General features: G+C 43.6%; 1 protein-coding gene across 1 annotated transcript in view; it reads left to right on the plus strand.

The window, feature by feature from the left end:
• Nucleotides 1-11805, plus strand: part of LOC147143346 (ubiquitin-conjugating enzyme E2 E2) — a 35625-nt gene extending 23820 nt beyond the window's left edge. Inside the window, exons 4-6 of the mRNA XM_086039218.1 lie at nucleotides 5432-5564; nucleotides 9171-9318; nucleotides 9980-11805. Of these exons, the coding sequence (XP_085895344.1) occupies nucleotides 5432-5564; nucleotides 9171-9318; nucleotides 9980-10077 (379 nt within the window). The 3' untranslated portion in view covers nucleotides 10078-11805. The remainder of the gene's footprint in view (nucleotides 1-5431; nucleotides 5565-9170; nucleotides 9319-9979) is intronic.
• Nucleotides 11806-12709: the final 904 nt, after the last annotated feature.

Below are 12709 nucleotides of genomic sequence, written 5' to 3' on the forward strand. Positions count from 1 at the left end.
TTGTTGGTGGTCCAAGGTGGGAGGAAGCGGAACCCCGGCTGTCAGAGCACCTTCCCGCCTGAGCATAATGGCGGCGGACAGGACCTCGGCGAGAATCCCGCCCGTTAATGCATCCCAGACCCTTGAAACAAATGACCCAAATAGTCAGTGAATCAAGGCATTTGGCTGACGGCAGCAGCGCAGATGCAGAGCTGCTTGCTCAGAAGCTTCTCACAGCCGAGCGCGGAGGGAGGACGCCAGCTGCACCCTGGGAAAGATTTACACCCACAGGACACTTCATTAGGTATGCCTGCAACCAGACATGCATAGAAGAGACAAATCTCAAGATGTGCCTTTGTGAAGATAATCTTACTCAGTTTTTTTTTTCCCCCCCAGAGGTTTTTATTTAACATTAGGTTGAAAGTTAGGGTTTGAAAATAAGATGTTAAGTCAAGTCTCGGTTAGGTTTTTGATTTAGGGTATCAACCTGTGTTTAAGTGTTGAATTTGGGTTTTAAGAAAGGGTTAGGGGGGATATGCAACTAAATTATTCAGAGGGGTACATTTTCAAAAACCCAAGGAGCCGGGGGCCGGACCGCGACAGTAGCGATAGCCACATGTTTACAGACCGAGCGGCGAGGCGAGGCGAGGCGCCGCCGCGGCTCACTCAGGCGTCATCCTCTTCTCCTGCTTTGGGGGGGGAAACATCCAGCGTGAAAATGCTCAGCCTCTCCCGCTTCGCGCGCAGGAAGACGTTACAAGCTTAGTGCTTCCAGCTAGTTTAAAACAAGGATTCGAGTTTGAAGCAAACGTTGCACTTGATTTTTGGGTTCGGGTTTCAAATTTGGTTTTCAAACTATGTTTACATTTTAAAATAACGTTTGAAGCCAGAGTTAGGGTTTTCAAATTAAGGTTTGAAGCCAAGCTGAGTGTTTCAAGCCAGGGTTTGGTTTCAAGAGACACAAATTAGTGTAGCTCTCCACTAAAACCAGGACTGAACGGGACTTTCACACAACGAGCAACAAAATGGCTCTCGTCTGAAGTGGCGAATGATTCATTTTTGGAGCATGTGTTGTTTGCAGTGTAATAGTTTGCACTTGTGATTTGTCTTGGGGGATAACAACAGCTCCCATCCGGACAGCAAGACGTATGAGTTCCCTTTAGCTCACAGTTGTCAAATTCCTGTCCTCGAGGGCCACTACCCGGCCTGTTTCCCTCCTTCAACACACCTGATTGAAATGATCAGCTCCTGATCATCCATAGTGTCACTTGAGGATCGGAGTTTGACACCTGCACTTTAGCTTCGAGATCAATATTGCCTCATGACAAACACACTGCTTCTATCGAAAACATGCACTCTGGCCTTCATTCTCAGTGAACTCTTCGCTTTAGCGGCGAGGAAATTGTTTGCACTTTTGCCATCTTCATCATCATCACCTTGATGACCGTAACAATGGATTACTGTCCATCGGTGGTTCATTTATTACTTTCAGCTCCCTTTTATCTGTCAGTCTCTCTGTCCACCTTTCTGTCCATCTAAACATCTATCTACCGATTTTATCGGTCTTTGTCCATCCCACCGTCATTCCGTCCATCCATCTACTGTCTATCCATCTGTCTTTGTATCTTACCTGTCCATCTATCCGGCCGTCAGTCTGTCTGTCTCAACCATCCGTCTAGCCACTTATCATCTGTCTACCTGTCTGTTCGTCCACCTCCACCCATCTTAACCAGCTGCTCACAGTGACGTGCAGTGAAGTTCATCACTGGCGAGGCACTACTCTGGAGTCTGATTTAAAAGTATGAACCCCAAATAAAAAATAAGCCGATATCTAAATGTTGTCCTTCATTGAAACGGTTTTGAATATTTGTTTCCAAAGCTTTTCATTAGATTTCATTGAATTCCACGCTGTGAAAAACTAAAGAATATTTAATATAAGGTCAAGTTCGTAATTGTTGTTGTTTACAGATCTTTTTTTTTTTTTTAATAAAAAAACATTTGTTCTGGCCTTTATATGTAAAGTAGAAGTCAACCCAAACATGTATATTTTTAGGAATATGTTCTATGCAGACCCACTAGTTGAAATACAGCATTCTGATTAATATTGTGTTTGTGGAATATGAGATAAGCAACAGAATACACTTGTTTTTAGCCATCTCTGGGGGCGGCCATTTTGTCACTTCTGTCGGCTGAAAATGACATCACAGACTCAGATAACGACCAATTATAGCTCAGCTTCAGAAAACAGGTGAGCTGTGATAGGTCGTTATCTGAGCCCCGAGGGTCTGTGATGTCATTTTCAGTCGACAGAAGTGACAAAATGGCCGCCACCTGAGATGGCTAAAAACGGGTGGATTTTGCTGCTTAACTCATATTTCATATTAATCATATTGCCTGGTTTCAACTAGTGCGCCTGCATAGAACATATTCTTGAAAAAAATATGTTTGGGTTGACTTCCCCTTTAATATGTTCTAAAAGCCTCAATTATAAAATTACCGAGGTGGTGTCATAACGGCATGTCTGATGTTTCTAACAAACCAATCCGTATCAAAACCAGTATTTGATGAGTTATGACTTCATTGGCGCCAAAACAGTTACCTCAATACAAGTGAATGGAAGTTATCGCAGTGGACTCCCGGTTCAAGATGGCAGCTAAGTCTGCGCGTCCACAACCAGCCAAAGCTTCCGCAAGTGTGGTTTTGCATGTCTATGGGCTTCTTCTAAGCATTGCGCCAATAGAGCTTAGCACAACCACATGCTGGCAGCGCCTCCATTCTTTCTTGACTCCAGCATGCACTTTGAGTCACTTTTCTGGCCGTAACATTGACTAAATATGTCACACACATTTATTACATAAATTTGACAGACTGTTTGAACGTCAGCATGCGCAGTACATGTGCGATAAAACACATTTATTGATGATAGAAAGGCAAACGGCACTGTCTCTTGTCTGAGTGCCCGCACCAGCTGCCTGAGTCGGCAATGAATGCGTGCGGCCTTTTTTTTTTTTTTTTTTTTTTTCTTCTACTAAAGATGACATCATGTCATTGCCTCACGGAATAAATGAACCGTCTGCGTGGCTGAATTACTGCTATCACCGCAACTGTCCACTTTATGCTTCATGTTTCAAGTGGGATGAAATTAAAGTCAAACGTAAAGACAACAACCGTTAGTCAAAACAACTTTGCAGATTCACGGACGATGTCAGTAGTAGTCTCCCGAGCACACTCTCCCGCCCGCGCGGTGTTCCTATTTGGCTTTTGATGACATATCGGTCGGATGCGTGCGTACGAATGTTCATACTGCAGATGCATCGCATACATATCAGATTTATATCCACATGTGGCTGCGCGGGTTGGATTGGGGGGGGGGGGGGGGAAATGGAATTGTACTGTTCACACTGCATGAAAAAAAAATCCGACGCATTGGCAACATGGAACATAGCCTAATGCACTCCTGTGTCAGAGGGAGCATTAAGACACATGCGCTCGTACGAACACAACTCGATTCCCATCCTTCCACCCACCTGCTCCCTTATCCAACTGTCGAGCATCTGTCTATTCATCCGCCATCGATCAGTGTATGTCTCCCCACCTAAGTGTCTCTGTGTCTATCTATATCATCTATCAGTCTACCTGTCTGTATATTGCTTGGTGCGATTGGGCGCCATAACCACAAAACTAACACTGTCTCCGAAATGCTATGAGCCAGCACTCGACACGCGCGTGTCGACCTTCCGCAAAGTGCCGTGGAAAACGCTCGTGTAGTCTTGCAATACACCAGACAAACAATCTCATTTTATCTTTTATCTTCTGGAGAAGGTCAAGAGCGTGACGACGGACGCGGTAACGCGATCGCCTCTTCTCTTATTTGTCCTCGCTTCTCCCTCTAGAGAAACGGGCAAATCCCAACATTTGCTTTGTTTACACGGAAGAGACAAAAGTGTCTCCCAGCCGGGCCGGCGTTTTCTCTCGGACTCTCCGGAGACGAGGCGGCCCGTAATGAGCTAATTAAGTAAGGCTTAGTCAGCGGGGGCCTCCTTGAAGAGAGGTGGCAAAGTAGATTACGCCTTGACACCGGAAGAGGACGGGAGCCATTCCTATTTGTAGAGAATGATCTTATTGTGGGGATCTGCTTTCAGGAAGTCGCACTTGGTTTTTGTCCAAATAAAAAAAAAAAAAAAAAGACAAGCGGCGATATCACAGCCTGGAGGGAAAGCCAGTGTGGGGCGCACACACACTTATACACAAACACACACACACACACACACACACACACAATTTGTTCAACAGCAGGGGAAGGCTTGGCATCGAACACCCTTGCCGGTAATTACATGAAATCACAGGGATTGTTCATTGTTTCCCTGCTTTGTGATGTGGACATTGTCCTGGTGTCTCGCTGGCGGCGCTCCAGCTCAGGGTCTTATCGCAAACAAAAGTGGGCGGGGGCGGGGTGGGGGGGGGCAAAAAAGGAAGGGTCTCGATATGGAAATGGTATTAACCACAACAGACGTGACTGTCGGCATTCGGGCAGCAGCTGGTCAGCATGGAACCTGCTTTAGATCTAAAAAGTCATTTCCCATGACAGTGAACCCCCGTGTACCGAGGGGGTATGTTCCTGACCCACGCGCTATAAGCGAATATCTGCAATATACTGTGAAATGCGATACATTTTTTTAGTTTTACCCCTCGCGCATGCTTTTAAACACATTTAAACTTATTACAACACACTTTCCAAAGATACTATCATATAACATCACTTTGAGGAAATGAAAAGACTCTCCCACAGTTTTCCACATATTGTTCGTCACCCCCAAATGACCTTTATGGTAAAATTGACAAATAAATGTGAAAATCAAACACTGAAATGTTCAACCAAACTGTATAATTTCATCTAACAAAAGTCCTCTAGCTGAATGCTCACATAATGCAAGACCCTAACCCTCGGTGGGCTAACGGAAATTAGCGTAAATGTTACGGTAATTATGAAGCTTCAAACAAATGCTACTTTAATACGTTCCAACTTATACATACAGAGCATACAACAAAACTTATTCTCTCGGCCCTGTGGGAGCAATGACTAAATTCCCAGTTCACACACATGCCACAAGAAGGCACAATACCCTGTCTAAAGAGGAAAGTAGTACCCTAGTGGCAAGGAAATATTTTGAAGTGATGAGTTTGACATTTTGAGGCCACACGAGGTCTGTAAGGCTTGCGTGGATGAATTTGGTGTGTGAGAATATCTTCAGTAGGCGCCAGAACTGAGATGGGTCAGACTTTCACGTGGACGTCAATTTCCACAGATACTCTTAGACATCATTTCGAAAGTCAAAAGCAGTATTAACCCAATAGAATGGGACAGAGGAAGTGAAAAGGGTCCCAAAACTTCCATTTCATGTGCGTTCCAATCGGCATAATACTAATGCGTCTTTTTGTTTCCATGCGCTAGTGCCGGCCCCAAAGGAGACAACATCTACGAGTGGAGGTCCACCATCTTGGGACCGCCGGGCTCCGTTTATGAGGGAGGCGTCTTCTTCCTGGACATCGCCTTCACGCCAGACTACCCCTTCAAACCCCCAAAGGTTGGTCACTCTTCAGTTGGGTCCACATTTATCCGCATTTCCCTTCTAACTGGGACTAATCAGAGCCTGTTGACCCCTGGATTTGAATAAAAAAAAAACAATGTTATTGTTTGTAAAGTTTCAAATTGGGTTTTGAAGGCATGGTTAAGGTTTTAGATTAGGGGGTTTTCAACCTAGCTATATGTTTCAAAGTAAAGTTTCAAGTCTGATTTAGGGTGTCAAACAAGGATATGGTTTCAAATTGGGGTTTGAAGCAAATATTAGGGTTTTTAATTATTTCGTATGTCGCCTCCACCCATTTTCTATGTAGTGAATCAGCGTTTTGGGGAGAATTTTTAAGGTTTAATTATTATTTTTTCAATGCATTTCAATGGTTGTCAATTATATGCAAATTTTGGCTATTTGTGGGTCGGTCTGGTCCCAATCACCAGCAAATTGGGATTCTCATCAGGTCAGCAATCGGTTATCGTTTTTTTTAAACTCGCGGATCGGTCATCGGCTCCAAAATTCTGATTTTTTTTTTTAAAGTCTAACACTTACGTTGTTTGATTAGAGTTCAAAGCAAAATTTGGGGTTTCAAATTATATTTTTAAAAATTGATCTAGGATTTCAAATGAAGGGTTTCAAGCCACGGTTAGGGTTTTGAACCTGTTAGGGTTTGACATCAAACTACACTTTTGGTCTCAAAAAAGGGTTCCAAACAAAAGTTTGGGTTTCAAATTACATTTTCAAAGCTTTTCTAGGATTTCAAATTAAAGGTTAGGGTTTCATATTAGAGGCTCAAACCTGAGTCAGGCATTTTAAACATTCTCCAGTCAGTCAGTCGTTTTCATTGGGATCAAGTTGGAGCTGTGATATTGTCATCTTCCCAGGTAGTACCAGAGACTAGACTGTGGCTGTGTGAAACGGAATAGCGCCACTGGTGTGAACGTTAACCACCAAGTTATCAGTGTGCAGACACAGACAGACGATGTAAGTGTTCTGTGTGAAAGGGGCAAGCACCTGACACATCTCATTGCTAGCACTTTGTTTTACCGCAGTGCACCCCATCACCCTGCTGACGTTTTCCTCTCCGTCTTTGTGCTGCGCTGTCAAGCCAGCTCGCCAGACCCCGCCCACATTTCCCCTCTCTAGAGGGGCTCGGGTGTTTACGCATAAGCCCCTCTTGCCCCATCCTCCCCCTCCCCACATACTGATGTGCAGCCAAAGCCCACTCCTCTCGTACGTCGGCCTCCTCTGCGGCCCACAGCTGCTCAACACTCCCCGGCGGTGTGAATTCTCCAGTGAATGCACTGGAGCCGACGTCACCTTCTGTCCGGGTGCTTATTTAGAAGGTGGTGGTTGATAACATATTCACTGCCACTGACATACAGTATATAATCGTCAAGTACGTTTTTACAACGGGTAGTTGTGGAAGAGGGTCTCTTCTAGCTTATCTGTGAGATTGAAGTTTGTAAACATTCAAAGGTGCAACAGTACATCAACTGAGCTCCAATTAATCGCTTATCAAATGAATGGACAACTATTTTTGTAATCCATTAATTGTTAAGAGACCTTGTTTAACTTGATATTGTCCTAATTCTTAAAATTTCAGCCTCTCAACAGTAGATACTGTCACGAATTCTGTAGCCCTTTATGAAAGTTTCATAAAAAAAAAAGACATTTGCAAACATCTGTTTTTACTTTGGAAAATATTGATCAACATTTTTGCCTTTTTTGCCGTGACATGTTTAAGACCAAACTAGTAACAGAATGATAATAAATGAGGGTTTTTACATTTTCTACCCTGTCAGTATGAAATGATGTCTTGTTTTTAGTAAAGGGATAGAATTGTATTTTTTTTAAATTATATTTGTCAAAAAAATAACAGCACAGCAACAACAGATCAGCACAGCTTTCGAGTCGAAGATAAAGGTTAGGCGGTGAAAAGCGACTTGTCACATGGATTAGGAGGGAGAGCATTACCATCACACTGCATGAGTTCAGTCCTCACCACAATTACTGCATTGCACACGAATATCACTAAACATCATGCGGACTATAATTTTATTTCTGCATCCCATGCACAGTATTTTTATTTGTTATTTTTTTATGTGTACTCTGTGGCTTATTTCTAGTGGTTGTGTTCATTTCTATTGTGCAGGCTGGTAGTCATCATTTATAATCAGCAAGAGGAGCGATCATATTTGTCAAAAGGTATTACATTGACGTGCGTAGCCAAAGAGTGCCTTGGACTTTTTCTTTTTACGCCGGAACATATCTTGCGGTTGTGTTTATTTCTAAAGTCAATCTTATGAGCCCGCAAACCTCATACAGTGTACAACAGGCTTAAGGAAGGTGGAGGGTTATTTATAACTGCCTGTCTTGTGGGAGTTTGGAGAATGCCAAGGCCTATTAGAGAGTTCCTCTATGTGTGTGGAGAGAGGGGGGGGGTTCGCGGGTGCAAGGTCAGAAGGACCAGATGTTAGTGGTGGGAGAACTAAGGCAAAACACTGGACTCTGTGTTAGATCCAAACGGATGTCCAGACCCCTTAGGATGTTTTGGAAAGAGGGGTTGCAGAGTTAAGTGACTTCTACCAACCCATTTACACATTGCTGTCACACAGTGAGACAAATGTCCCATGTAATCGCCTGTGCCTTTCATACAGAATACAGCAAAGTGAGTCTTGGGTGCGAATCTTACATCCAGCAGGGGCAGCCTTCCGCTATTCCCTTTCACACAGCCGATGTCCTCCCTCTGGTATTCCGCAGTAAACTTTGAAACTAAGGCTGCAAACGATTGAATAACTCAAATAATTTGAATGCTAAAAAAAAAGGTCAAAGCAGAATAACTGCCTGGAAGCTTCGCAGGCATCATTTTTCCACACGGACTAACGTTGCTGCAGACGTACGCACCACTCTGTGTCGAAATAAGCTGCCGCGATGGCCGAGAGCAGAGAGCCCGTAAAACACAAAGAATGGCCAAAGTTTAGGCTCATTTCACACTTCAGGAAGATGAAGTGCAATGTGTACCATCGCCATCGGCAACACATGGTAGTGTTGTTCACTATTTAATACAGCCCACCATCGCCAGTTAAAACACAAGAGGTCAGGGATAGACACAGCCGCCGGTGCACTTTCAGTCCCTTTATTGAGGAAATGGTAAAAAAAAAAAAAGTCAACGCATCAAAAGCACATTTATACAGGAGTTGCTGATGGCCACAACTCATGCTGACTCGACACTCTCATTTATTGACACCCACATCACTCACCGGGCCAGGCCCTGATTTGAATGATACTCAAATTCACAGATACTACCGTAGAACATGAAGATGGCAACGCCAAATGGAGGAAAAGGCTTCCTGTGCACCTTTCATGCACGTTATTGTGTTGAATAATGCAAAATCATTTTTTCCAGTTAATCCATGGGATAATCGGTAAGATATCAATAGCTTCAGCCTATTTGAAAACCACCATTCTTTATTTTTCACATGAAACAAACACTGGGGAAATGCCTCCTTTGAAGAGCAGCCTGCACCCAGCAAATGCAGGAAATTACCTTGTGCGACTCTTGCTGAGATGGCGCATTGTTGTGTTGTGTGTGTGTGTGTGTGTGTGTGTGTGTAGGTGACTTTCCGTACTCGGATCTACCATTGCAACATCAACAGTCAGGGCGTGATCTGTCTGGACATCCTGAAGGATAACTGGAGCCCCGCCCTCACCATCTCCAAGGTGCTGCTGTCCATCTGCTCCCTGCTCACAGACTGTAACCCAGGTAACAGACAAACACAATGTTTATTCCGCAAAAGTGAACTGAAGTGGACCATGAAAAAAATTACAGGTGCAACTTTTTGCAGCGCACCATCTACGGTTGCACTGCAACAGAAAAGCTGCGATCCAGCTTTGGGTTTTCAGGCTCCGCATACAATATACTGGGCTGTATTATTTTTGTATTGAACCACTAAAACATGGCGTGATTGTCAAGGAAGAGGAGGAAGGGTATTTTGAGTCTGTTGGCAACAATGGTCAGGCTGGATCTCGCTTTCGCTTAACACCCAGAACGGGATTTTTATTTTTGTGTGTGTGTGGAAGCTGGACCAATCACGGCTCACCTGTGTTCTGGGTTTGGTCATGTGACATTCGCAAGCTGAGCCCTTAGGCACTGTGATGTCATTTTCAGTCGACAGCAATTGTCAAAATGGCCGCCGCCTGCTGCTTAATTTGTATTACACAAAGGCGTTATTAGTCTGTATAGTACCATGTTTATACTAGTGGAGCTGTAGCAAACATAGAATTGTAAGAAGCTTTTTGACTTGACTTCCCCTTTTAATTTCTGCAGTGCAGCGGGGGTTTCGTTCGAGATCTCGTGGTTTCAAACTCTGCCTTTTCCGACCACATGTTGCCCCTAATGATATGTTGTCCCACTTTCTCTTCAGCCGACCCCCTGGTGGGAAGCATTGCCACACAGTACCTGACCAACAGAACCGAGCATGACAGGATAGCCAAGCAGTGGACCAAGAGATACGCCACATAGACACACACTTACACACACACACATATTTGAGCCACGCTCTTCCTCCTCCTCCTCCTCCTCCTCTTCCTCCTCACTCTACCACTCTACCTCTTTCTCCCCTTGGTCCGTCAAAGCACACTCAGTAAGTGCATCGCTGTACCCAACCAGCCTCCTCTTCTTCCTCCTCCTCTTCTTCATCCTCCCCAAACATTTTATGTGTTTCAAAAATGAAAAACACACAAAAAAAAAAAGAATATTAAACACACAAATCCTCTTCTTTTTTTGTTTTGTTTTTTTGTTCCTTGTTGACTTGAAAGCTTCTTTTTTATACAAAGAGTAGTAGATTGGGGGATTTTTATTTTCCAATATGTGAATGTTGGAACTTGGAAGTATTGTATTGGAAATAAAAGACACACACACATGCCGTTTATAAGCAGGGGTGCACAGAAGTGAGTGGCCAGGTGCAGAGGCGCACTGAAAATGTAAAGTGCACCAGATTCAAGTGATTCAGGTTGCAGCCCGTTTGTGTAGTTAGTATTTTGCATGTTGTTTGGGATTTTTTTTGGGGGGGGGGGGGGTAGACACGGCCCATGGTGTTTTCGTTTGTGAACGATTTTCGAGTTGAACTGATTCGTTCCTTTCTCAGTTCAGTTAAGTTCAGCCGCAGGGCGGCAACAGAGGCGAGCGATGCGATGCGGGGCCTTGTGGGCGTCTCTGTCACACTGCGCTATTACGGTCTGTCAAAATATCGTTACATGAAACCGGTTTGATGCAAAATAGATGGGGGGGTAGCTTGAATGGTAGCTTGAATGGCGCCTCATGCAAGACCCCTCGACTGATTTCTATCCCCTTTTCATTTACCCTTGCTGACGCTTGCAATTTTTAATTTTTTTTTATATAGCACACAAATCTTCGGCAAAAATATGAGTACAACAATCACACTGACAGCAAAAAATGATGTGGTGAACAAAACCATTTAACTGAGCTAGCGAGGTCGCCAGCGGCAGCTGTTATCTTAACCAACCAGTGTTAGCAAACTTAATCTCAAAATTGCATCGGTACGAAGAGACGATGAACTTGAAATAAATATTTATCCACAGTGGCAGGAAAAGTGAGATGAATTCTGCGTTGCCTCCCCACCAGCCATGCCGCCCTGTGCCACCGCACGTTTCGCACATGCTAGAACCCCCCCAGTGACTGGAAGTTTTACATTCATCCGGTGACCTCAGTGGGTGGGTAAAAAAAAAAAAAAAAAAAGAGCACCAATCAACAACTGCTGGTGCTCCTTTGAGAACCAGACCAAAATAATGTGCACCCCTGATTATAGGCATCATACTCCCGCTACACGCACACACACACACACACACACACACAATTCCATCATTGTCATGTTTATTTGGCATCTGGAAGACAATGTGCGCTTTTTACTTTCTCCTCTTTTTTTGTTGTATTTGTCTCGACTTGCATGGAACGGGAGCCTTCATGCTTTTTACCTTCCTCCGCTTTTTCTTTGTACTGTATGTAGTTTTTCAAAGACTTTTTTTCCAGGCAAACCACACGACAAAAATAAAACAATTGTGTGTGTGTGTGGTGGTGCGTGAGAGTTTGTGTGTGTGTGTGTGAGGAGGTCTGCCTGCGAAAAGAGGGCAGGACTTGTATATTTGACTGGCTACCCGCGCCGCTGCTGTTGTGCACTTGTATTACTGAAAACACCCAATAAAAACACACTGTGGTTGGCTTGTGAGAAAACGGCTCTGCTTCTCGCTCTTTGCTTTCCCTTTTTTTTTTTGCCACATTTTTTGTTTCAACATTTCTCTGAGTGCAGAAAAAGCGATTGTGTCGTCTCTTGTCAGGTAAGACATGTTTCTTGTCATTTTTGTCTAGAATAAAAAACAAAACAATTAATGTTCTCTGCTTTATCCTGGACACTTGTGTCCAACTTGCTTCCTTTGTTTTTTAACCATTTTAACTTTGTCAATGCAAAAGTGTTTTTTTTTTTGTCTGAGCTTGAATTTCCAACTTAATCTTTGCACTCATTACCTGGAGTGGACGATTATATTGGTCATCTGGACTCCAACCGTTTACTGCCACCAAAGTATATATTCGGCCATTTTGTTTTTCAATGAGTAGGTGTGAGAGAGTCACCAAGCTTGTCTGTCAAATTCAAGCTTCTACATCACTGTAATGACAAGCAAATGCCAGTAGATGGCAGCGTTGCATCGCTTTATATTTAAGATCAGCAGATGAATTCATGGGTCCACTGTATTTACACCATCACGGTTGAATTGTTAATCACTGTTTAAAAAAAAAATCTATAGCGGTACAAAAGCACTTATTTTTTAAATCATTGAACTAGTATTGATTTGGGGGAGAGGAGAAATGCTGTTCATGACAACTGCTTCACATCTGTTTTGCATGGCACCTGTGAACTGCAATTCCACCAAAGAACCATTGGATTGTACAGTGATGCCTTGAGACACAAGTGTAACTCATTCCATGACCAGGCTTGTAACTCAAAACACTCTGTCAAATCATCTTTCTCCCCTGAAATGAATAGAGTAGACTGCGATGACGCGTTAGGATTGGCCAATCTCCCATTGGACCATAAACACTCATGACATCTTTATACTTATATATGTATCACTGACAACTG

Source organism: Filicampus tigris, chromosome 8, assembly GCF_054856515.1.
Source record: "Filicampus tigris isolate MCC_2025a chromosome 8, RoL_Ftig_1.0, whole genome shotgun sequence".
NCBI lineage: Eukaryota > Metazoa > Chordata > Actinopteri > Syngnathiformes > Syngnathidae > Filicampus > Filicampus tigris.